At 41.6% G+C, this 26,945-nt stretch overlaps 1 protein-coding gene across 4 annotated transcripts in view; it reads left to right on the top strand.

The window, feature by feature from the left end:
- cyth1a (cytohesin 1a) overlaps positions 1-26,453 on the top strand; it is a 47,384-nt gene extending 20,931 nt beyond the window's left edge. For 2 of the 4 annotated variants that reach the window (XM_031312316.2, XM_031312315.2), the window contains exons 2-13: positions 10,136-10,218; positions 12,111-12,175; positions 13,353-13,419; positions 13,516-13,634; positions 15,225-15,305; positions 15,860-15,972; positions 16,737-16,885; positions 16,990-17,102; positions 21,319-21,397; positions 21,504-21,572; positions 22,023-22,177; positions 24,451-26,453. In XM_031312316.2, coding sequence (XP_031168176.1) covers positions 10,136-10,218; positions 12,111-12,175; positions 13,353-13,419; positions 13,516-13,634; positions 15,225-15,305; positions 15,860-15,972; positions 16,737-16,885; positions 16,990-17,102; positions 21,319-21,397; positions 21,504-21,572; positions 22,023-22,177; positions 24,451-24,529 — 1,172 coding nt within the window. In that variant the 3' untranslated portion in view covers positions 24,530-26,453. Of the gene's footprint in view, positions 1-2,543; positions 2,815-10,135; positions 10,219-12,110; positions 12,176-13,352; positions 13,420-13,515; positions 13,635-15,224; positions 15,306-15,859; positions 15,973-16,736; positions 16,886-16,989; positions 17,103-21,318; positions 21,398-21,503; positions 21,573-22,022; positions 22,178-24,450 lie in introns of those variants that run through there. The other 2 variants (XM_031312317.2, XM_031312314.2) reach the window with 2 other exon arrangements.
- The last annotated feature ends 492 nt before the right edge of the window (positions 26,454-26,945 follow it).

The raw sequence follows: 26,945 nt of genomic DNA, 5'->3' as shown, positions 1-26,945 counted from the left end.
GTGCATGTGTGTGTGTGTTTTACTGGCGAGAGAGGATGTTGATAGTAGGACGGCCCCGATAAGAATCAAGGCCAGCAGCATCGGAGGACAAAGGCATGCATTGTGGGTAGAAATAGCACTTCCGCCTTTGAGGAAAAACATTGAAAAGGGTTCACATTGTCCTATCAAAACAATTAACCTTGATAAATGCCAATAAAACAGTATGGAGATTATTTAACAAAGCTTATCTTTTGTGTTCATAGTGACGGATTGTATGTCTGTGTCTGCGTGCAGCTGCAGGATGTTTATGCTGTGGAATCATCTGTATGTTTGCTTTACACTGAAGCTGTGTGTAGGGGATGCTCTCCAGCTTCCACCCAGTCACATCCTCCGGTCCCAGCATTCCTTCACAGCAGCCTCAACACAGCTAGCAGACGGACTGTGAACTCGATAGTGTGGCATACACCTGACCTGGCTCATATAAATACAACAATGCCAGGTTGTTTTTGTGGGACAGACAAGGCTCCAAAATGTGGGATGGTTTTGACCGTGCAGTGTAGTGGTTCCAAACCTGGGGGTCGAAAGCCCACAAGGGGTCCCGAGATTAATCTACAGGGTCACAAGATGATTAAAGGGATAAGAAAGATAGACATATATATCTGTTCAGTTAACTTTTCGATTTTTCTTTTATTTGATTCTTCAAATTGAACAACCCGAGAAGAAGAAATCCCTCTTTGTTTGTACTGCTCACAGCTCATGTTCGTACTAAGGCTGTAATGAGGAGTAATGAGAACACATTGCTTAATTTTAAAAGGTCACCAGCCAAAAAGATTGGGAACCACTAGTGTAGTAAATATGGGCTCAATACATGTTTATTTACATTCTCTATCTGGCATATCTACTTATACTTTACTTTGTGATTACCTACAACCCAGAGACCACGTGTCTGATCATGATCTGCGTTTTATGAAATATATGTTTTAAAAGAGTATTTAACAATACTGATAGTGATAGCATGACCAAGTGAAGTTTTTCCTGTCACATTGCATTATGGACTTTTTGTAAGTCTAATGTAGGATATAAATCATCACTTGTCAGAACTGGGTATAACCCTACTACTAGCCCTGTCACAATATGCAATAAATCAATTAATCGCATGATAAATAAAAATGAGCTTGATAATTTTTAAATGGAAATTATCGCGGCCGGAAAAATTTTCATTTTATTTATTGTTTTTGATTGTGTTTGGTTTTTATTTCAGTGCATTTTTTGTTAACAGAGACTGAGAGTCCATTTTATTTATTGTTTTGGGTTGTTTTGTTCATTTATTGTGGATATTTAAAATGTCTTCCAGTTCCAGTGTTAAATATTCTTTAGAAATAAAAGTTTATTGATCTTTGAAAAGTTGTACCTGCATTATTATGCTATTATCATTATATTAGATGAAAATGGTCTCAGAACGACAATATTATCGTTTATCTCAAAATAACTGGGACTATTTATTGTCCAGCAAAATTTGTTATCATGACAGCCCTGCCTACTACACAACACATGGATCCCATACTGACACTTGTCAGAGGAAACTCTGTCACTGTGGGACTGCAGAGAGCAGACAGGACAGCAGAGGGCTCCAGGTTGACTCATAGAGACATACAGACATGAGGCAAGAGCTCACATCTGCTCTGGGATGCAGACATACCCAGGGCAAGTATACACTCATGCTGTAAAAACTTGAGACACGACAAGGAGGAATGCTGGGAATCTTGCGCAATCTTTTGGCATGCATCTTAAGCATTGGGATAATGCTCATGCACTAGTCTCAACAAAAACATGCATGATTGTCTTCAGGAGAGACTCCATTGTTAAACTGGAGTTTGGAGGTGATAATGATAGCATGCCTGGTCGCATGACTGATCAGTGGGGAAAGGACCTGGCTTAAAGTGGTGACTCATACCTACAGCTCATGGCTTCCTCACTGTGGTGACCGGATGTGTCCAAAGAAGAACGAATACATACATATACTGTTCACCATCAAGTTCAGTACCATTTGTCTTTGTATGCCTTTTTTTCTTGACATGTTATATCTGGAGTCACTGCAACGATATAACATTAGCTACATTTGACTTTTGAATGAACCTTTTATGGAAAATATGACTTTTTAAAAAAAAAAAGTTTTTTAAACAAGGCAGACTTTGTTTTCTCTTTTAGGCCGCTGGTTCTGAGTCGTATGATATACCATCTTAACCTCAAACACTGTTTGTGTAGTTTTTTTAAGCAATGTGGGCTTGTTAATCTCGTTTCATGAATACAATTCCTGTAACCACAACTCAATATATAATCATAGATATCTGTATTGAATTAAAGTTGTGTGGATATTGTGATATAGACCTTTTATTTTTATTACATGTGCGTGTGTGTGGAGGCGGCAGAGAAAGGAATGACCAGTGGGTGGAGCCTTCATGTTAATAGTAGTGACAGCAAAATAGAGAGAGAGAGAGAGAGGGGAGAGGAGGGAGCGAGGTGGTGAGTAAGGCTTCTTCCCCAAATGGACTATGTCAGTGTGCTGTGAGCATGCTGGGAGCTGATAGCTGTGCTGTGCAGTTGAGGAAACCTGGCAGTATCTCTCTCCCTGACTGGAGGAGGAGCAGGCTCCTTCTCTCTGCCACTTGTCATGTGGAAGTCCGGCTCTCCTGCGTTAAGCCACAGGAGCTGACAGAAAAGGGGACTGCTGGGTCTTTTTTTTGTATCAAGGAAGATAAATAAGGTGGAGTAGAGAAAGAAGAGGCGCTCTCTGAACAGATACAAAATCGACACTTTGGAGGATTTCTCTCACAGGTTAGCACATAAATTTGCTGACGTACATGTTTTTATTTATTAAATTGATCTTGTGTTGTTTTCCACTGGTCTGTTTGTGTAGCTTGACATTTCTGGTACTTTGCTGTCATGTGGATCAGTTTTCATTGACACTGTGTCCACCCCCATCCACACTTTGAGTAGAATTGAAAATTAAATCAGCAAAGCTGGGCATAATGCATGTTGCCCAGATATAACCAGCTAGGATGAGAATTATTTAAAGTGCAAGTGGTTTGACTTTTCATTTGCTGGGCTCTCCTGTCATTCTCCAGCCTGTTTTGTTGTGTTTTGCTCAAGGTAGATCAGAGGTAGAGTGGGTCGGCCCTCAACCACAAGATTGGTGGTTTGATCCCAGTCTGGGAACATGTCAAAGTGTCCTTGAGCAAGACACTGAGCCCCAAGTTGCTCCCCGGACGCTGTATGTGGCTGTCCACTGCTCCTAATGCTTAGGATGGGTTAAATGCAGAGATTGCATTTCACTACATTGTACTGTATGATTGTATGTGACGAATAATAAAGTTGTTCCTTCTTCTGACTGTGACATTTGAGAAGATTGAGTACTGGTGCAGCAGATGAATGGGCAGTGTGGTGCTGTCAGTGGGGGTGAGCAGAGGCGTGTCTGTATGAATTGGCAGGGATGTAAAGGTGTATATTTCTCTTTAGGATCATATATCTGAGCAGTAAAAGTACAACCAGAGGCAATGCTTTATGCGAACGGCTGCAGAAGTCGGACTGCGATTTTACTTTATTATGGAACTCAGTGGCACAAAAGGAAGCTAGGATGACCAACAAATAAATGTAGAGCCTGGACAGAAGTAAAGCCAAGGATGCTGAGGCCATCAGTCCCCCTGCCTGGGCCTTGTTGAGGAATGTCCTAAGAGGCCACTTGCAGACACAAAGGGAAAGCTGTGATCGTCCCACTGCTCTTTTCCACTGTCTCTGTGTTCCCCTGCCTTACGCCGTCCCACGCCTCCCCAGCCAAACACAGGGCTCCTTCTCCTGTTATCTCTTATCTCTCAGTCTCCCATGCACCCCCTCCCACCCTCAGGCCAGGTCAGGTTCAACGCTTTGTGGCTTTTTGATCCATAACTGGTGGTCCATCTCGTCCTATTTCTGGTTCTGTTTTTGTGTTTGGCAGCAATGTATCTGGAAGATAGAGATTAACAACTTATTTCGGCCAGGTGCCCATATTAAAGACTGGCATTCCTTTACAGCCCCAGCTCCGCCTTGGTACAAGCTGTCTGGTTCAGAAGATGAAGGGGTATGTGTGTGGTTTTACATATGAGGGAGAATCCCCTTGGGGTTTACTGTAGTAATGAGATTCAGATCAAAGATCAGTGGATGAGACGGCTCCCAATGTTCACGTTTTAAATCCTCCTTTATTGGTCAAGCAGCAATATTAGGAAAGATCAGAATGCTTGGAACCATTTTAACAGATCTTGGTGTACTCTTGTGTGTTTTTGCCCATTCTAGCTCACATAATCAAATGTTTGTGTGCATGTCTTTTTTGCTGAATGCGTTAAAGTCCATCATAAAGTAGACTTCAGCTGACACTCTAGGTTTAGGAGTCGATTGATTGGAGCCTACAGGGACTTTGGTTAACAAACTATAAGGACAAAGGCAGTACAGCAGCAACAGCAGCCTTAAGGAACAGGGGGAGGGGAGGAGGTGGAGAAGGGCTGGAGAAATGGATAAGATTGGCTAGGAACAGAAAGAGGAGTGTACAAAGGAGTAGATGAGAGGAGCAATGATAGAGAAAAAAGAATAAGAGTAATTAAGCATAATGTATAGTGTGTGTGTGTGTGAGGACCAGATGGATGCTGTTTCTTTCACAAAAATATTGAGGAAAGATGATGAAGCACCTTTGCAGGGAGCAATTTCTGCTATCGGCGTCATCCATCTGCCTCGATCAGTGCATGCACTTCATCAAAATGTAATTATGTACAGGCACACAGACTGCAGAAATGGTGTGTATCTCTTTGCATATTCCTTCAGTCAGCAGATCATAGGCAGTGTTGTAGCGCAAATATATTCATTAATGTCTCCATCTAGTCCAGTAGATATAGAGGGAATAGATCCAGTGTCATACTAACCTGTGTTATTTCAACATGTCTTTTTAAGTTCACCTATATGTGTATCTTGTGACCCTGTTCAGTAGCTGTGTCACTAGGGGCAGCCTAGGGGAGGAGCTTATTTAAAACAAATTTGAGTCTTTGTGAGCTAAGAGGAGCTCCCTAAATTGGGTCACATCTGCAGGGAAGGGGGGCTGAGAGATCCTACAAGCACTCAAGAATTCTAATTTCCTTATTTTCCAAGGAGAGTTCTTCAGTGATCTGGTTGGAAATAAGACGTCTGCCTCTTCTGCCAGGATGGCAATCAGGATGTGTATTAGTGGGCTCTGCCTCTGTGGGAGAGAGAGCTATAATTGGTCTCTCCCCTGATGTCACCTCCCCAGTGCTCTCTGCTGACCCAGCCCTCACTAAAAACTACTTTGCCCATCTAGGAACTCTGCAGATGCTCTAGAAGCAAAGGATAAGGACATATACTGTCAGACTGTGAAATTGGATTTAGGGCTCAAATGAAGCATTGTGGTGAGTTAAAAATATTAAAGGCACACAGGTTTTGCAAGAAGGGTTTATGTAAAACAAAATGCAGTTGTAGTAGGGGATAGGGATGCAGCAATTCAGTGGGCACCATGATTATACTCAAAGGGAACGTATTGAGTGTTTTTATAAATTTAGATTAAAGAGCACTACGTAGTAATGGGGGCCAGGACACGGCAGGCCAAATCTCAGATTATACTGTCCCAGATTAGGCAAAAGGGAATTTATTTTTTTAACCCAGTATAGGCTACATCAATACTTGATGTAGGTATTACTATTCTTTCAAAAAAGCTAATGTGAAGAGGTAATTTCAGTACCATTTTATTGCTCCTATAAATGTCCTGCATTGTTTCCTGATACTGACTTTGGTTAATAATCTTAACTATTTGAAACATTTTTGCAGGGAAGTAATGGATTTAGTCTGAATATCACTCTGCACAGTTCCAGTCAGATGGTGTTAGTGTTGGAAGTTAAAACAAAAAGCAAGTTACTGAGTGCTGACACAGCGCCAGGCACAGCATGAGACATACAGTCGGCCCAGGGCGTCGGTGTGTGTGTGGGTGTTATGCATGTGTGCGTATGTGAGTGCAAGTGACTGTAGTGTACCCTGGTCTATGTGCATGACTGCACTCCTTCCACGCACGCCTCCAAGTGAATGTGATTCCTCTGATTGACCTGCTTTCCACGCAGCGTGAGTCCCCAAAGAAGTAAAGATGTGGGCGGCCCGTGTTTCTCCTTCAGCCTGTGGAAATCACTACATAGAGTGCTTTAGGGGCCCTCTGCTTCTGAGAGACTCCAGGAGTCAGATATATAAACAAGGCGGATGAGGAGTAGTGCATGTTGTTTTATTTGAGGGGAAAACACCACATTTCCTCTCATATAATTTACTCTTTAAACTTTTTAAATCTATCTTATTGAGATAATTAGCTTTTAGAAACCGATTCTCCCCATCACTCTTTCTTGACCCTATTTACTGTCTGTCTTTGTCATTTCCTGTCTGTTTCTGATGACCGTCTTTTTCCATTGGCCTTACCAGTGCATACGTTTTCTGAATGACAGCCAAGCAGCACTCAGCATTTACTTAAGTGGATGGGTTCCCCCCTCATCTGCTGTGTTCAGGGAAACAACACCCACTTATTGCCCACCTCTGGCAAATGCATGAGTGGGGCCTTTCCCTTCCTCAATGTGGCTAATTTTCTTTTAGGTGGAGTTGGGAAGGCAATGATGTAAGTCCTGATTGGCTCCTTGAGTAAGTCTGATCGTGTCGGTGACAACCTCATGACATGTGGGGTGGCAGTGTAGAAATCCTGCCCTTTAATCCTAATACCAGGGTGTCATCATGCACATGCTCTGCAGATTAGCTAAGATACTGATTTCCTACAAGCTCCTCTGCTTCTCTTGAAAGAGGCAAGTGAACAGATGATTACCATCCTCAAATAATAACGTTCCTTTGCTCAGTTTCTTTTTAAATTATAGTCCTCTGCAGCTCTTCTCTTCTGTCAGTCCTTTACTTTGTGGTCCTCCTTTAAGACAGAAATGCTGTGGTTGTGTTGTGTTGGGCCAGCTGTCTTGTTTTGTGTGGCGTGGCTCCCTTCAGCAACTGCCAGCTGCCCAACCTGACATCATATTTCCAGAAAGGGAATGGACTTTCTGTTTTAGGCTGGTCCTCTCTGTTGCTCTTGTTTCTGTTGAACGCACGGCCTACTCTGGGTTTACTCAGCGTGACATTAACTTGTCTAGTCGATAGGGAGATTGGGTCATTGAATGCAAGAAGAACACATATTCTCAAACCTCTCAGCACTTTGTTTCATTACAAGTTACAAGTTTTCAGTTAATTTTAATGTAAAAAGCAAGTTTCCTAAAAATAAAAGTAAAAAGTAAAATAATTTGCAATATTTGCAAACAAAATAAATTATTTTAAATATTGCCTTGTCAAAAGTAGAAAATAACCAGCATCTCTTGCAAACAAAATACATTTTACATATTGCCATATCAAAAGTAAAACACAAGGCTGTGGAGTTCATGTCCAGGACAAGTTAACAAGACTTCCGTCGCTGCACCATTCTCGTTTTGTCTGCTAAACTTAACTGAGTGGCCGCTGAAACGACCGGGACCTCACGGTGATCGGTAACCGGCTCACAGTCACCTTTGTCGGCTAAACTTACCATGGTGTTGTCTTTACTGAAGCCAAAATGTGTTCAAATGACGTACACAGCGTCCTTTTGTTGTTGGTATAAGCTGCTCATGTTGCTCAGTTGACTCATTGTTTTCAGGGATTGAGTGGATGGGGCGGAGTCACGTGACTACACACGCGGTAGTATGTTTTTAAGGGTAAAGTACATGCTGAACATGCACAGTGGGCAGAGTATTAACAGGATTTAAAAAACCGAAATAACTGATATGTGAAAATTACATTGATTAGAGGTTCTGAATTTCGGTTTTGGTTACTTTTCAATTAATCATCCAGCCCTACTCTCGAGGGAGCTGTCTAACCAAAAACAAAGGTTGTGCAACTATTTATTTTGGTGTCAGCTCCCCTTGTATGTGAGAACAGTTGTGTAGAGCTAACCATGGTTTCCATGGATACCCTGAACATTTGGGATGAATACAGTTTGCCAGGGATACTGTAGGCTGTGAGGTATGTGTGAAAGGTCAATCTCGTGCAGACTGCCCTGCTGCCCCAGTTGTCTGAAAACAAGACGGGAAGACAACATGGCTTTGTTTTGGAGCCCCTTAACAGCCCGCTGTGAGGCTCTTGCATGCACTTCCATTGTCTATTATCTCCATGTTAAATATTAGCAGACATTCCATTAAGTGTCATGGGTATTTGCCTCAAGATGTTTAGGTCAGCATACCTAAAGCAATACCTAAGCAATAGTGTTCTCTATTATGCAGCATATATTTTCTCTTTAGGATATCATTTATTTAGCATTTTACGCTTTGATAAAATCTTTTTTACTGTAAAATTAAATGTGCGGATCTTGTATTTTGCTAATTGCGTGTGTGTGTGTGTGTGTGTGTGTGTGTGTGTGTGTGCGCAATGAAGCTCATAATTTCTGGATGGCTGGCCTCGTCCTTGCTTCATTGATTGCTGTGCCAGATATTTAGCTTTTCACTGACCTCTTACTGCAGGTACGCTGCATCCACATTTTAGCCGCTGGCATTTAGTTGTGAACCTTTGCGGTTTTATTACAATTATGTAGGACCAATATTGAATTAATGTTTTTTGAAATAGCAGAGTAAAGAAAAAGGGAGATTTTTTTTTTCCAGGTCATTGTTGGTGTCATAGAGAGTTGTGAAATGAGTATTATAAAACCTTGTGTTGAAGATTCCTCTGTCCTAAGCTTCCATTACTCTATAACCATTACCTTGTTAACCGTAACAGAATCAATCCTTGTCTCGACCTCTTCAACCTTTGAACCTTGCTGCTGAGGTAATGAGGGGAGGAGGAGGGGCTTGTCCACTTGGGGAATAAGAGAGAGTGAGAGATGATCTCCCAACATAACTGCTGTGACTTGAGCAGCTTATGCCACTGTCAGGGTTCAGCAGGGTTAATTGCCACTCATGCTAAATATCTCTAGTCTTATAATACTGCTACAGTGTCTACCGAACAACACTTTGCAGCAGCTTTTTTGTTGCAGATCGTCCGCCGTCCAAAGGGTTGATTTCTCACACAGGCTTTCGTTTTATTTCACAGGAAGTTCAACAAAAATGTAGCATATACTAAAGGAGATTGTTGTTGTACATTGGATCCTGCATCATGCATTTCTTCAGCAAGTGAAAACACGTTTTGTAAACATGAAGAGGATGAAATCCGTTCCCTCTAGGCATCACAAATGTTTTTTTCAGAAATGCATACAAAGTTACATTTTAACTGTATACTTTCAAAATTGCCTGCCAATAAAACGATTTTGATTCAGGCAAGTAATCATTGCCTTCTTTTAAGGGTTACCAAGTCATTTGGATACAAGAATAACTTTGTTTTCAAATTGAGACAAATTCTGACATAAAACGGAGGAAGAGTAAAGGGAAAATGCTTCCAGCACAGTGTTGTAAAGGCAACAGAGATTGTCCTTGGATTCCTGTTATGATTAGAGTGCTGATACTAGTGGTGTCCCTTTTTGCTTGTAGTGCAGGTAGGAGTTGTGCACACAAATGCATTGTCCATCAGTCAGGACACATTGCTCGCCCCTCAGTCCTTGCCACAGACAAAGCTAGTTATAGCATCCTATAGTGTGAGTGACAGGAGGACTGGCAACGCTTCGAGACCTCTCACATTTGTTCTACTCTGAGCCGATGCTCAGTGCTGCATGGCTGACCTGAGCTGTTTTATTTAGTCAAACAGATTACACACACAAGTTAAATCATCTTCAAAGTGCATCTGGCTGCTGCACACTTGGCTGTCTGATCTGTCCCCTTCTCCTGTCCTCTCCTCTGACCACATATCAGTTGCTGCTGAGAAACATCTTTCATGATTGCCATTGCCACAGTTACATTTCATGATGCAGACTTCAAACCCCTTGCCATGGGCTTTCAATCACCTTCTGATATCAAGGAACATTATAACAAGTTATTTCTGTGCACTGAAGTACCCTCAGGGACATGCCTCAGGGGATAGATATGCATAGAGAAGGATTAAGGTGCATTATATTTTGGGCGCTGCTGTCCTCCTAACCCTTTATCCTCTCATCTTTTCCCAGTGCCGGACGACCTCACTCCAGAGGAGCAGCAGGAGCTGGAGAATATCCGCCGGCGCAAGCAGGAGCTGCAGGAGGACATTCAGGTAATAATGGAATCTTAACACAGTAGATGGGTACAAAAAAAACAAGCATGTACTCTATATGTTTGACTGCAGAAAATGTCCATTTTAAGCTTATTTACTCTCATTTTCAGGTGTACTGATCTTGTGTAGAAAAATGAGACAATTACACATTTTTCTAATTTAATTGTACTTGTTTCAGGAGTTCTCAATCTCACTACAAGGTCCAGCTATTTGGCTCACTTCAGCTGCCTTCAGCTACAACTGCAACTTCTCTGCTTTTTGGTTAAATATTTACCTCTTATCCAGTTGTACAAATGTCTCTTTTTCAATGAGTCTTTAAACCATTTCAACTCGAGTGGAATGTGAGGTATTTCCTGCCAAGTGCTCACTTCCTTAGCAAACCATTTATGTTTACTCTTTAGCCATTTAGGTTTTGAAGATGTACAGCAAACCTGGAGAGAGGTGGCGTTTTTATCGAAAAGTGAATAAAGGTTTTGAATACATCGCAAGTATAAAAATAAAATAAGCATACAGATAAAATAGGATTATGCTCTTATGAGGAACGTGGTCATGCTGTCAGTTGGATATCCCTCATATACTCTCTGATTTTCAAAAAGAGCCAGGATTCAAATCAGCTTGGCCGAATTTTCCTAAAGTGGTTTGTTTGTTTGTTTGATTCCTGTCCATGGCACATCATTTTTTGGCTGTTGCCTTGACCCAAGAACAGAGCTGCTCATGTCCGTTCTGTCATTCAATAACCAGCTCCCTTAAGCAAATGACACACAGGGGTGACAGAACTGTCATGCCCTGGCAGAGATTTGGCCTCCAGATGTCCCAGTGGGCGACTCAGCTTCCACTGGCCCTGACAGACAAACATTGGAGGCATGATCCAACACCCCCTTTTTTTTCTTTTTTTTTTTATGAGCCTGACCCACCATCGCTTCTCCTCCCCCCTCTCCGGTCAACACTGCTTCCCCCCATCCTCTCCTCCTCACCTCCTCTGTTTTCTGCACACTGACTTCTCTCCTCCTCCTCGACTCCCACACCCTCCTCTGCTGGTCCTGCATGTCAAGGCCCACCCCACCACAACCACCCACTTTCCTGTATGAGCACGGCCTTTGTTTGTGGAGGCAAGCATCTCAGGAATGTGTTGTGATTGCGCAGATCTTGAAAACACAGATGTTCCCTTTGTGGTTCGGTCTATAGTGAGTTGGTATAATGCACGAGGAATTATAAACTAACACTGCAGTTGGATATGAATGGAGAGGCTCGATGATTATAACATTTTACTTAAAGAGTTGCAGCCTCTCATGATCAATAGCTTTGTCTGTATACATGACCTCTCTTATGCTACAGTCTATTATTCCACACTTTCATCAAGCTCACCCTGTCCATCCTCTACCCTCTGTAATGCCCTTACTGCGCCAGTCTGGCACCAGCGGTCCTGGCTTGATCGACTAAATCTGCTTCTAAGGCCATTAATCACTAAAACGCTACACAAAATATAATCCACTTTTACGCTTTCTTACTCCATTTGTATTGAAGTTATCCGCCTAATTGAATTCAGATTGAAAGGATTGTTTAGGAGAGCACACGCGCAAACATGTTGCTATTTGTTTTTAGTTTAAGGCAACTGAGAAGATCTGAATGTGCAGCAGTGTGTGTGAAGTTTAAGTGAGTGATGTGAGGATTTACTGGATATGATAAAAGGCTTATAGACAAACAGAAGTGATTCAGAGAGGAAGGCCTCTCCCTTGGCATTGTTTAATATAGCCATACAACTACTTTGCATGTTGTTTGTATTGGTCACACCCGTCCACGCCTCCTGGTGTCAGGGAAATTGGTCGGCAGATGATGAATTTTTCCTCATAGTCATGACATTTTAAGACATAACATTTATGTCTTTTCTGCAGCGGCTGAAGGATGAGATAGCAGAAGTGACAAGTGAGATCGAGAACCTGGGTTCCACTGAGGAGAGGTAAGAAAAAGGGATCCCAACTCCCCCCCACACCTAAATTAGCTCGTTGTTTGCCTTCGATTAAGTTACCAAATGAATCTGTCAATTATTAATGTTTGATGGGTAGGTCGGGCGATCCAAATACGCTCCTCAAATTGGCTACGCTTTTAAGGCAGTTTAAATGTTTCATCAGGCACACCTTCGTGATGGGAGGCCTCATTGAATAATGCAGTGGGTGTACGGGCAGAGGCAGACAATGGATGGTCCCAGGGGAGGGAATGCTGATGTTTGGTCTACTCAAGTGGATAGGGATCCCATCAGCTACCGAATAATCCTAAAGCACTCTTTCATGGATCTAAAACCCATTAAGGGTTACAGCACCTTCTTGTGATCAAAGTTTCCTTCGATCCATTTATTACATTACATTACATTAAATGTCATTTTGCTGACGTTTTTACCAGAGCGACTTCGAATTAATTGTAATTATTGAAGAAAGTACATGATAGTCTGAGCTCTCGTGGAGTGTCTGTTTAGTTGAGTGTTAGATTTTGGCAGACAAGGGCCGAAGGAATGCTGGTAAGAGTGAATCAGTGGGAAGAAGTGGTGACCTCTCACCGGTTGGAGATGGAGATGTAACCATGGTGACTGTGAAAGTGCACTTTGACCCCTCTGAATAACTCAAGGCCTGAGAAATGAGTTGTTCCCATATGCATGATGTTAAACACTTTATCAATGCTTAGTCATCACAGTGGAGGGGGGAGGAAAGGCCGGCCTCTGCCAAACAAATGAAAAATGTTAATGGGAAAGACACTTTCAGGAAATTAAGCGAATACATTTATTGTAATTGACCGAGCCTTGTTGGATTTGCATACTTAAAAGGTCAAAAATCTAAATGGATTCATGAGTGATGATTGAGTTGTTTATCAAGCAAGAATGTCAACATTTTTTAAATATTTGGGTTTTAGACTGTTGGTTGGACTAAACAAGCAATTTTAAGACATTACCTTGAGTTTGGGGAAATAGTTTTTACCATTTTCTGACATTTTTTAGACCAAATGCTTAATAAAAAATAAATAAACTCAGATTAATTGATAATGAAAATGTTAGTTCCATCTTTTTTTATATACCAATTTGTTCATGTACAAGATTATGTTTACATCAAGCACAACTCACCACAACCCACCATCATATGTTTCAGGAAAAATATGCAGAGGAATAAACAGGTGGCCATGGGCCGTAAGAAATTTAACATGGACCCCAAAAAGGTAGGTGGAAGAAACTGTTGTGATTCTTCAGAAATGTGATTTGTCCCATATGTTCTCATAAGCAGAAAGTAACCTGGGGCCCCGTCTCTTTCTTAGGGGATCCAGTTCCTAATTGAGAACGACTTGCTGAAGAATACTAGCGATGACATTGCTCAATTCCTCTACAAGGGCGAGGGCCTCAACAAAACAGCCATCGGAGATTACCTCGGAGAGAGGTCAGGATGAAAATTGACTTGTTGGTTTTTCCCTCTATCTAACCGTCTCCCTCTCCTACTCTATCATGACTCACCAGCACCCATCCATGTCGTGGATAATGGCATCGTCTAGCGAGTGCATTCTTAATGTATTGCTGTTTCTTCTTAGTCAGGCACACACCCATCCATTCTAGTTTATTGGCCCCACATTTAGACCATCCTCTCAACGATGTCCGTTACCTAAAAGCCTCCATCTGTCTATGATTATCTTACTCGTTAATAAGTAACATGATCAAGAGACTCGCGACTCTGTAATGCACGTGTTTGCAGGCAATTCCAGATTCCACTCAAGAGCTGAGACCATCCTCATTAGAGTGAACACATAATACAGGAAATAGTAATGGGCCTGGTGTACAGTATGCGCTGTTCAGGGACTATAGGGCAGGCAGGGTTACAGTCAAGGTGTGTTCTGTGAGGTCAAACCAGGAAAAGAAGCTCAGGCTTTTGATGGATTGCTCTTAGTTTGATTATTATCAAGCTCTCCAAGTATTTTTGATTCTGTGAAGGAGGGACAGGAACAGCGTGAGAGCCTTGAGACACGATTGGTCACTTGACCACTGGGAGTGATATGACTCTGTCAGCGAGAGCTACTTAGAGCCTTCCCATGATCCCACAGGGCAGATTATTTACTCTGAAGGGCATGAAGGTCGCAGTGATGTCATGGTCGAGATTAGATGATAAATGAAAGGGAGGTGGTGGGTGTTTTTCCTCTTCTATTGGGTTTAATGGGAGTATGCAGCGTATCACTGACCTCTTAAGCCCGTGTGAGCCAGATCACACCCTGAGCTGAGTCCTCAGACGCGCTCCTCATGGGGAATACTTTTCAAACGAGGCAGCTATCAAACTTTTACGAGAGCTGCAATACAAGCACGGTTAAGTCTTGGCTTTCCTCAGCATCCACCAAATCACTCCTTAAAATTTACTTTATGGATTTGCTTGTAGGTAATGACTTTTTTAAAGATTTTTTAGAGCTTCACAGATTAGTCGATTAGTCCATAAACAGAAAATGTATTTATTATTAACTATTTAGTTTGATTAATCATTTTAAAGGAAAATGCCCCCAAATTATGCATATTAGTCTGTTTACAGTTCTTGGGGAGTATTACTGCATTTAGTTTGTGGATTGTTTTTCACTTCACACATCCTAAGTCTGGACAGACAATGTTATTAGAGTGCAGTACTGAATTGGTGTATTACTCTTTTAAAATTGTTTTTCAAGTAAAAATGCCAAACATTCCCTGGTTCCAGATTCTCATTGTGAGGATTTGCTACTTTTCTTTGTCTTATGTGATGGGAAATTTAATATCTTTGGGTTTCAGACTGGGGTCAGACAAAGTTATAAATTACTTTTGGTCATTTTGGGCTTGTGATGGGCATTATTTACTATTTTTTTTGACATTTTATAGACCAAACAACAAGATCAAGTTGTTTATTATAATTATTAGTTGTAGCTCTAATCTTTTGTATATTCATTTTGTCTTGGTTATGTAGAAAAGAACTTCTAAATTTTTACCAGTAATACATTTGCTTACTATGTTTTGTCTCCTGTAGAGATGACTTCAATATCCAAGTCCTCCATGCCTTTGTGGAGCTTCATGAGTTCACAGATCTTAACCTGGTTCAGGCCCTCAGGTAAGACCGCATCTCCCCAGGAACGTGAATCCTGAGGTCTGCTACAGTTCTTGACTAGATCCTCATAGCTTTGCCCCCTTTTTATGTAAATCATGTGAGATGTAGGCCATTATTTGGCAGTGGTGGCCTAAAGGTTAAAGAAGCGAGCTTGTGACTGGGAAGTTGTCTGTTCAATCCCCAGACCGACAGGAAAAAATCTGGGTGGGAAAAGTGAAAGAGCAGCGCTTGTCCCTCCTTCATTACCACCACTGAGGTGCCCTTGAGCAAGGCCCTTAACCCCAACCGCTCCAGTGGAGCTGCTCAGTGGCCAGCAGATCAGACTGTGGTTGTACTGGGCAGCTTCCATGTATGAATGTGTAACTGTGTGAATGTGACAGGTCGTCATTGCAAATGAGAATTTGTTCTCAATCGACTTACCTGGATAAAGAAAGGTTAAAAAATATTAAGGAAATATGCAGATGTCAGTTTCAGTCTTGTGCCTTAAGAGAGCTTATTCAGCCTTTTCACCGTGGAAGTGAGTCTGTTGCTGACTACTGAGCTGTGTCCCCGGACAGACAGTTCCTGTGGAGTTTTCGGCTACCAGGAGAAGCTCAGAAGATCGACCGCATGATGGAGGCCTTCGCTCAGCGCTACTGCCAATGCAACCCTGGTGTTTTTCAGTCCACAGGTAGCGCCGTCATGCCATACAGCCTGGCTTTTAGTGTTGTCATAAAAGCCAAAGGGCTGTGAATGTGTGCACATTAAAAGGACAAAGGACAAATTACTTCAGTTTTTGGTTCATTTTGTCTAAAATATAGCCAGATTGTCATTATTGTCAGCAATATTGATAAATACAGTTACTTTAACTCAAATTCCTTATCAGATAATAACTAATTCTAACTCTCAACATTTAAATTTTTAAGAGACTATACCAGATAAACATGTCAATGCAACTCATATCTAAACTGCTTTGTTTAGCAGACACAAAGTCTGCTGAGGTGAAGTGTGCTCTGAAAGAGTGTCTGGCTTTTGGGAAATAATGCCCACAGCAGACAGCCGCCTGCCTCTAACATGGATACAGATGGATGTGAATAATGCATGGGACTTATCAACAGCCTAACGGGCCAGATAAAGTGCTGCTGCGTCAGCTGTGTGCTGGCCACGTTGTCTTTTAGCAAACACACACATTAGATTGCACATCCAGAAACATGCATGCATACTTAGCTGCCCACTTGCAGCCTTTCACTCCCACCCACTCTCCTTGCTAACAAAGCTTTGTCTATTTGTTCCTCTCTGTGGTGTTGTGGTCCCCTAAGTGCAGTCCTTTCAGCTCAGCTAATTTACATTCATATTCAATGACTAAATTAAACACCAGCAGCAGTTTTATGGTAAACGGCAACCTATTGCTTATCTTTCTCTTTTGGTGTGATCTTGTTTGTGTGTGTGTTACAGACACCTGTTACATCCTGTCATTTGCCATCATCATGCTAAACACCAGCCTCCACAACCCGAATGTGAAGGACAAGCCTTCTGTGGAACGATTCATCTCCATGAACAGAGGAATCAACGAGGGAGGAGACTTACCTGAGGACCTGCTCAGGGTCAGTATGGCTGTAAAACTCAGTTATCTCCATTCTCATGAGTGATTTTTCCACCTGCAATCTCAAACCTGCTCTGTGTTCATAGTCAACTATCATTATTGTAGAATCTGTATGACAGCATCAAGAATGAGCCTTTCAAAATCCCAGAGGATGACGGCAATGACCTCACACACACTTTCTTCAACCCAGACAGAGAGGGCTGGCTGCTAAAACTGGGTGAGTGACACTGGAAATACATGCACACAGTTATTTGAGCACATAATGAATGGTACAATTAATGGTGCTAATCAATGTGACTGCGCCGATAGATGGGTTTTCATAGCAGCAACACATATTGGTAGATTATCTTAAAGCGTAACTCCCGCCAAAATGCAACCTAGGGTCTTTTTGTGAATATACCCGAGTCAAACCTTCGTTTAAAAGCATAATTAGGACGGAAACGCCACTTTTAAGATTGACCGTTTTTCGGTCAAATGGCCTTTTGAATGGGAGTGCTAGGGGCACTACTATGGCATTAAAATCGTTATTTTTAAAACACTAAGAAGGCTCGACACAACATGAAACTTTGCTCGAAGTATCACCAGGGGCTCTACACATGAACTCCAGCATTGACAACATTGTTTGTGTACACAGAGTTTACTAAAAAGCCGAGATGGCGGAGAGCGTAAAAACCAACAGCTAAAGTGAGTTGTTCAAAACCTTTCTTTTTAGTAAAATCTGTGTACACAAACAATGTGTGTTTTAAAAATAGCAATTTTGATGCTCATAGTAGTGCCCCTAGCACTCCCATTTAAAAGGCCATTTGACCGAAAATGAGAATACGGTAAATCTTAAAAGTGGCGCTTCCATCCTAATTATGCTTTTAAACGAAGGTTTGACTTGGGTACATTCACAAAAAGACCCTAGGTTGCATTTTGGCGAGAGTTACGCTTTAAGGCTGCATAAAGTGATAACCAATGTCTTCCCTGAGGTCAATAACCTATGTGTATGTGTGTCAAGGTGTGAGGGAGATGTGTGGATAGGTTTGTACACACTCGACCTGAGACATCTGAAGACCTCTCTGCCCGCTCTCATGTATTATGAATGTGGCCTTGAGATCAGACCACTACATGTTGAGGCCTTTTGAATTATTTAAGACGGGGCATATTCATACACCGACATGCACACACAAGCACAAATACTGACTTTAATAGCTTGTAAATCAAGTGTATGCACACACAAACCTACACATACTGTACATACACAAAGTTTAGAACATTTTACTTGAGAGGGCTTTTTTTTTATTTTGATCAGATTGTTTTTCCTTTTTCTGTGGACATTTTGATCCTGATTTTTATTGGAGATTTAAAGCACATACTTTGTCCCATTGTGGAAACTCGCAGCAGGCCTTGGAATTTTTTAATAATAAAGGGTGTGTCTTAGTGTTTATAATTATTTTTCTTATCTGTTTTGCTAATTTCTGACTGACATATATTTGGACAAATACACATATTTTACAGGATGTCAGCTGTTACTGGCACTGGTCACAATCACTTTACCAGCAGAAAAGCACAACCCTGGACCCCTGAACTCTTCATCCTCTGTTTCCTCTGAGATCTCTCTCTCTTGTACAGATTCACAATGAATTTAATACAAAAAAGCATGAATGTTCAAAGTAAAATTGAATCTTCCAATCGCTGTGAATCTTTACAACTGACTACACCAAGAAAGTAAAGAATTACTCTTTCTCCAATGACTCAAAGTTGGCAGATCTGAGTAGAACAATCAGGGTGGAAGGTAAATTACTGGCTATAACATAAATGGACCCAAGTGGAGGCGATATTTAATGAAGTGCTTTACTGCAGCTGTGACATTGAGTAGAACTCCCCCTTGTGGCCTGATTATAACAACAGATATGGAAAATCTGTTCAAACTCATTGCAAAATAGAGAAAATTAAAAATTAAAGCTGTAAAGCAGTGCATCAAAGCCTCACTGGAACCAGATTAACAGGACTGTGGTGCAATAATTCCTTATCATTTAATTTGATTTTTTTTTGTTTTCTTTTCCTCTTCGTTTGTTTGTTTGTTCCATGATTTTGGCTGTTGTCTTTCCTCAGGAGGTATGTACACCTGCTCTTCCCAAACGCTAGTCCATCTCTCAGCTCTCGGGTGCTTTTGGTTCACACGGGTTTATTTGTCTGTAGATTTTTTTTATTTTTTTTATTTTTTTTGTCTCTCCATTGACTCATTTGAACTTCAGATGTTTGTCTGTTCAGTCTCTCATTGAGCTGGTGGTTTGTCCACACTCTTTTATCTCTGTGGGTGGTTGCCGGGCGGTCGCCGGGTTCATTTGCCCCCCCCCTGTGGGCTCGGCTCAGGGAGCTGATGCTTTGTGACCACTCTACTGAGCAGTTTGACCCTCTTTTCTCTGTACGCTGTGGTGGTCACTCTCTTTGATCTCTGTTTGTATTTTTGTTTTTAAAGCTGCATTATTATACCTTTTCTCCATACAGTGAGCACAACAAAGGAATTGTACTCTATTCCCCAAATTGATCATGAACCCATTTACCCATTGGCGTATTGTTGTTTGCTCTCTGGTTGCATGAAAATGGAATACTGCACCTTTTCAACAATGTGGCTCTGCTCTCCTTATGCTGTAAATGGATCTGAAGTGTAACTGTGTGGCTGCGGCCCGGTGTGGTGCTAGACCGGACTGGACCAAACTGTGGGAGAGAAGCGTGGGCAGAGGATTGTGTCGAAAGGGATTCAAGCATGCTTATACACTTACAGTGCACATGGTTGGTAGTTTGACTGTGCATTCTTCTAATGTATGCATCTTTCCTAATAATTACAAAATAGGAGCCCTTAGGTAAGAACAGAACCAGTTGCTAATTTATTTTGTTGAGACAAATTATTTCCAAAGGAACCTAGATATGATATACAAGAAAACCTGTTCCCTCTGAACCTTTACTCGCCCAGCCTCCCACAGCCCCGTCTTGCATGGGTGCCCCCCTCCACTCAGCTCCACTCCGGTCCAGCCCCATGCACACATCTCTGCAACAATCTGCTGGGACGTCCCGCCTCGTCCCAGACATTCTTGCACGGGAGGAGGTCATCTCTCTTTCTTGGGAGTGACAGTAACTGATGTGACCATGAAAACAAACCGAACCTCCAACTGACCCAATCAGCTCTCAGGCTGTCAGCTGTGTGATTCTGCCGATCGCGTCTGTGTTTTGTGTTTGTCCGCTTTGTGTTGCAACACGCTGACGAGTCGAGATGTGGCGAGGGGCGCTCCATCTCTGCCTGTCGAGTGAAGCGTGTGTCGATGGCGTCTTTAGATTATAACACGCATAGACTGAAGTGTTTGACCTATCATTGACCTATGATGGGATATCATATACAGTGCTACTGCTGTTATATGATAATACAAGTGTGTTCTACATGTCTGTATACAAACATCCTCAAAGCCTCCTCTATCCTGGTAGATAGGTTTCACATTGCAGCTTTTTACTAACATTGGTGGTGGAAAAGCCTAGTCTAGACAAGGCTTAGGTCTTTATCAGGTCATGTTCAGCTGCTCCTATATGACTGAGAAGTTACTTAACAAAACCAAAACCGGAAATTCATGTCTGAGATGGCTGTTGAGAAGCCGAGCATAGCTCCAGGCGCTGAGCTTCCTGCCCCTTTCAATTTGTTGGCACACCATCCTCCCAGAGCGAGAGTGCCATCTGCTACTGTGATCAGGTTTCCCCTCACAGGAAGTATTGGTGACAAAGGGGGTCAGAGGTCAGCTACAGATCAGCGGGCACAGGGTTAACTAAAAAGCCCCTATTGGGTGTGAAAGGGAACTTAATCCTTAGTCGCCCCATTACGTTCCACATTCAGCCATCCTATAGTCATTGGAGTGCTTTTCCTTATTTTTAGTTACTTCATTTGGTAGGTAGTTCAGTGAGTGTAAAACACATGGATCTATATCCTGCCCATCGATAAGTCCGCAACTAAGGAAAAAGAAACAGGGCCAAGTGAGCAGTTTCTAGACACATAGACATGTAGCTTTATTGTGTAGCATCACATCGACTCCAGTTAGCCTTAATATGGCATTAATCAACTATTTGGGATTTAACTGTTAAGTGGTAATTAAAATGTACTGTAGGTGTGAACATAGCGACAAATTATAATCAACACATAAAAGGGGAAAGGAATAAGTAGTTATAAAATCAAGAAAAATAACCAGAGGTGTAGGCCATGCATTTGTGGTGATGGTGAGCGCATGGTGTGATGGTGGATCAGGGTGAATAGCGGGATGTTATGGGTGAAAGGAGTCCTATGGAGCTGTCATCTGTCTGTCTGCCCATACATCTGTCTGCCTGTCTGCTGCTCGACCCGGTGCTTAGGTGCTCGCTTCTCTCTCTTTTCTCTTGCTGAGCCTCTCTAACGCTTGCTGTTTGCGCCACAGGGGGACGAGTTAAAACCTGGAAGAGGAGGTGGTTTATCCTCACGGACAACTGTCTGTACTACTTTGAGTACACCACAGTGAGTACAGCTCAGTTTCTCAGTCACAGTGAAGGATCTGCCCACTCTATTCTTGTTGTTTCCTGTGTGCAACACTCTGTCACTCACATATTTGATATTTGTCCAGGACAAAGAGCCCAGAGGAATCATCCCATTGGAGAACCTGAGCATCAAGGAGGTGGAGGATAAGAAGCCTGTAAGTACAGCTCCCTCTAATGGTTCATTCTGTGATTACACACAGTCAGGACTAAGATTTTACGACTACCCATTTTTTAAATGAACAATAAAGAAGGACTCTTCAGTGCTGCCCTTTTAGAACATTCACAACTGGGATTATTTTAGCTGGATTTCCACAGCTGTGTTGTGTACCATGCACCGTTTTTGACATTTGAGGACGACATTTTTACTGGCAGTTACGTCATCACAACATTGTATGAAGCAGTATACAGAGGTGAACAGTATGCCATAAAGCCCAATTTCTAAATCTACACAGTGTACACATATGGAACTGTAGGTACATGAGCTAATAGATGATAGCATTTTTGATAAATAGTTATTTTTGTCTTTACGTCATGATACTTCTTATAATTGTTCTATTCTATAATTCTTCTATAATTTCTAACCTCCATCCACTTAATTTCTGTAGAACTGCTTTGAGCTTTTCATTCCTGACAACAAGGACCAGGTGATAAAAGCGTGCAAGACCGAGGCTGACGGACGCGTTGTGGAGGGCAACCACACCTTCTACCGTATCTCCGCCCCCACTGCTGAGGAAAAAGAGGAATGGATGAACAGCATCAAGTAAATGTTTTTTTAATAGTATTATTAGAGCTGGGCAATATATCGATACTCCGTCTGGGTTTGCGGAATATTCTTGGGTTTTCTCCGGCCAAATATTTGGTGGTCCAATCAGCGAACAGAGGGAGTGGCTGAGAACGATGACGTTGAGGACGTGCACTAGAAAGATGCAAGCGAAGCCATTCAGTCCGTTGTGGCAACGAGCCCGAGCAAGAACAATATTTGCTGAGTTATGTTGGTGGCCATGATATTGTGGCCCTCATCCCCACGGGGTTCGGGAAAAGTTAGATTTTCCAGCTCGCTCCGTTAGTGGTGAAGGAGTTGGCTAAGGCTGGCTACACACTGCCTGCGTGGCGTGAGCGTGGCGTTTCTGTTGTGTGTCAGCAGCGTGGCAGCTGCGTGGATTTTTCTGTCTTTACACACCAGAAACGTGTCTGACGCGGCGCTGCTGCTGCTAGTCTTGTTTGTACACATGTATGTTTCCCATTGATAAAATGAAATACCATGTTAAACATAAATATAGACTGATTTGATTACAGCAAAGACAACGTCGGCATTATTGACGGCAAAATAGGCTACAGAATATTTCGTTCTGTATGGACAGGTGCAATAATAGAAAATCGATTTTTTTTTTTTTTTTTTTATTACATTCATATCTGCATTTATATCAAAACCTAGATACTTTCAAACATCAACATGTCATTTACTAATATGTATTAGTGTCAAAATGACATATAAACATCTTTTCCTATTCTATTTTGCCTGGAAACGCTTCCAACACGCTTGCGTGTCGCTTGAAAAATAGGCGTCGGTTCTGCGGTTCGGCTCGAGCCGCGCCACAAACGTGCGTGTCACGCAGGCAGTGTGCAAGCTCTAACCTGGTAACATGGGAGCCAAAATATAAACAGACACGCCACGCAGCTGACACACTCGCACGACGCATCCAGTGTGTAACCGGCCTAAGGCTAACGCTAGCGATGCTAATGCTAAATATAAGCCGATAGTTGTCGTCTCCCCTCTCGTTGCACATGACATACGTCACGACCAAACGTTAGCGATTGGTTATGGCAGATCCAGAGTGGCTCTGGGCAGATCCAATAGTTTTAAACTTCAACAGAGTACCCGCCTTCAAGGAAGTTAACACTTGTCAATGGAGAGAGGCCAGACTCTCTGTACAAATGAAATGTACGAGAGTCTGGTAGGACTAGGCTAGCCCTAAGTATGATTAGGCCTGTCACAATATGCAATAAATCAATTAATCGCATGCTAAGTAAAAATGAGCTTGATAATTTTTAAATGGAAATTACCGCAGCCAGAAAAATTTCCATTTTATTTATTGTTTTGGGTTGTTTTGTTCATTTATTGTGTATATTTAAAATGTCTTCCAGTTCCAGTGTTAAATATTCTTTAGAAATAAAAGTTTATTGAGCTTTGAAAAGGTGTACCTGCGTTATTATGCTATTATCATTATATTAGATGAAAATGGTCTCAGAACGACAATATTATCGTTTATCGCAATAATTTCTGAGACAATTTATTGTCCAGCAAAATTTGTTATCGTGACAGTCCTAAGTATGATACAGTGTGTGTTTGTAACTTGCATTGCTGTAGGCCTGAGGTTTTCAAAGTTACTCCTGTTATTTATATTTGTCTTGCTTCGATTTTCGGGGATAGTCATGCTTTAAGTTTATTAAAGCCCCGATAATTCAGGGGCTTTGGGGAACATAAACAAGAAGTATAATGTTGCATTGGAGTCAGTAAATTTGCTGTGGCTACAACTTGAGCCCTGTAGCTGTTTACATTTCGGCATTTTGCCGTCATTAAAACTATGTTGAATTAGCTATTAGCCCACACAATGTACATGGATACAAAGACAACTATCAATAGATTACTATGATTGTCAAGTTCTGGAGTCATAATGTTTTTCACCAAAAAATACATGATTTTTTTCATTTGGAGCAGATTGGTTTAAACTGATTTCCACTTTGATATTATATCCCCACACTTCCACAAGTTGTTTCAGCACAGTTTAGAAGATTTTACTGTTATAGAGCGTAAAGACTAAAATGGGGGATAAAAGCACACGTGCTGAATATGCTGAGCAATTCTTCCTAAGTATTTGTTAAAAACAATAAAAGGTTAATCGTGAATCGGGTATTGCGGATGTTATTTTTCTAATCTCACACGTCCACATAAATTCTAAGAATTTAAGTGCAGCAATTTGCCCACTTATGCCATAATGCTTCTCTCACTGACATTTTCCTCTGTGTCCACAGAGCTGCCATCAGCAGAGACCCCTTTTACGAGATGCTGGCAGCCAGGAAGAAGAAGGTGTCGTCCATGAAGAGGCACTAGAGCTGCTCAGCACTCCAGATGTTGCACTTGACAGAGCAGGGGGCCCAGGTATCTACTTGCCCTGTCTGGGTCGGTGCAGAGGCCGCGGTTGGGGTCTGCTTCAGACCTCTTCAGGGGATTTTTCTAGGATACATTCTAGGTCTGACTTTGGGACTCTACAGGTCAGAAAAACAGGAAGCATGCTGAAGTTTCTAGATAAGAGTCGGGGCCAGTGCGTCCTCTAACCTCCTGTCTCTTTCTCTCTCAGCTTTGTTTGTGCTCTCTGTCTATGAGGCTGTAAGGAAATCTTGCTGTATAACTCAGCAAAATCCCCTTCGAAGATGCTTTAAAAACACAATTCCCATAAACATTGCACACATACACAACATGCATACACTCATGCAGTCCCCCGTAGCACACATCGTTTTAAACTCAGCAGGTCTGACCAAGTGTGGCACTCTAACCAAAATATGTCTCGCTTTGTGAAAGAAAAGTAAAGACTTTTTCTGATGTGCTTTAAAATGTTAGGGTAATATGTGTCTATTTTTACAGCTTTAAATGTCAATTCCTCTTCAGTCTTTTTTTGTTTGCTTTTGTAATAATAAAAAAACAAGGTTTGCAACAGAAACTGCAGGAGGGAGGGTGTGATTTGCTAACTGTTAATAATTTTATATATATAAAAAAAAAAAAAATAGTTGCCACTCAGGAGATTGTTACGATGTTCTGAAACTTTCCATGTCGGCGTTTACATGGATCCTGTTTACAACACGACAGCCATGTGAGGAATGAAAGCCTCATCTGTGTCCCAGACTAAAGTGTTTTTGTAAATGTGAAGCTGCAGTGTGGGGACGGACCACTGCAGGTGAGGGTGTGTGCTTGTCTGGACAGGCTCTCAGTGTTGGATCTGGCTCTCGCTGTTCATTTCCCGAAGGTCCTGGAGATGCATCTTGGGGATTAGTGTTTATCACCCTGGGCTTCTTTTTGAGGTTTTAGGTTGTCTGGGAATTAGAACTTTTTCATTTTCTCTTCCAATAAATTTTTCTCCCATTTTGTCTCAAACACACCACTTTCTGTTACTTAATTTCATTCACAGGAAAATGACTTTACTGTTGCACAGTGCCTGGCGATCTAGGTGAAATATGATGAGAAAAGCTGCTGGTTAGTGACAGTAAATTAGTTTTCTTCTCCCAGACGAACAACATTTAATCTTTGTTCCCTGCCTTTAACATTCTTTTCTTTTGTAGAGGGTTACTTAACCCAACCTCATTGATTGTTGTACAATACTGTGTGCTTCAGGTTGTTTATGTATAAGACATAATATATGACATATTGTTGTAGAGGCTTTAAAGCAGCACCAATACATGTGTGGTTCATTGAAGCTATGCCTGGAAAAGAATGGGTTGTCCCAGTCTCAGGATCCAAAGTGTGATGTGAAACAATACAAAACTACTACTTGTTTGAGGAATGTACTGTGGTGAACCAAAAGATGGAGGTCAGGATGTCTGATTGGTCACGCTGAGGCAGTGACACGTCATTTAGTCAAATAGCAAAAACTACATTGAGGTACAATTTTGCAAACGCAGTCTGATTGTGCATCAAGCGGTTGTCTTTTCTACTCTTGTCTACTGTTGTCTCTTCTCTCATCTGTGCCTGCTGGTCATTAGCTTCACTCCCTCTCTGTTTTGTTTCCTGGTTCTCTTCCTTTCTCTACTCCTCTCTGTGCACTAATCGTAGAGAAATAAGGAAAAATGCAAAACAATCATAATTCTAGACAGTATTGGTTTATTTATCAAAGTTGTACATACGTAAATGTATAGTGGGTATTTTGTCTTCATTTTGTTTCGTATTGTGCCATTTTCTTTTGTTATTCTGTTCGATAATCTTTGATTTGAGGTTTGTATAATTGCCACTTAATCAAGCTGAAATAAAGACAAACTTGTCTCAACGCTGGCTGTGAAATGTCTTTTACGCAACTGCATGTCAACATCAGCTCACGTTACAGTGGTAATGTAACTCCAGCAGGTGGCAGTATATGATAGGAACTGTTGAGGCATTCAGCTGCAGAGAAGGAAGTCTATTTTTTTTATTGTATGCTGCTTATTAATTACAGCTGAAAATGCCAAATCAATTACAAATAGAATTACGCTTCTATAAAAAAAGAAACCAATCGTTTGGTACTGTTTCAAGCCAGCCTTTATTTACAGCTTCATAACATTTCATATCTTTTCACAAGCTTGCTTTTAAAGTATTTATGACACAAATGTCGGGGCAGCAGGGAAAGGTCGATATTTACAAGTGAATATGTATCATATTAAATGATGCCTGGAAAAGCAATCAATAGAAATGACTTTTTCTCAATGCAGGAAACGGAGTCAATGCAGTTGAAAATACAAATGCATATCTTAAGATTGACTTATATTAAATGACTATGAATAGA

This window comes from Sander lucioperca, chromosome 21 (assembly GCF_008315115.2).
Source record: "Sander lucioperca isolate FBNREF2018 chromosome 21, SLUC_FBN_1.2, whole genome shotgun sequence".
NCBI lineage: Eukaryota > Metazoa > Chordata > Actinopteri > Perciformes > Percidae > Sander > Sander lucioperca.
The sequence above is the reverse complement of the archived record's forward strand: the minus strand, read 5'-3'. Positions and strand labels throughout refer to the sequence as shown.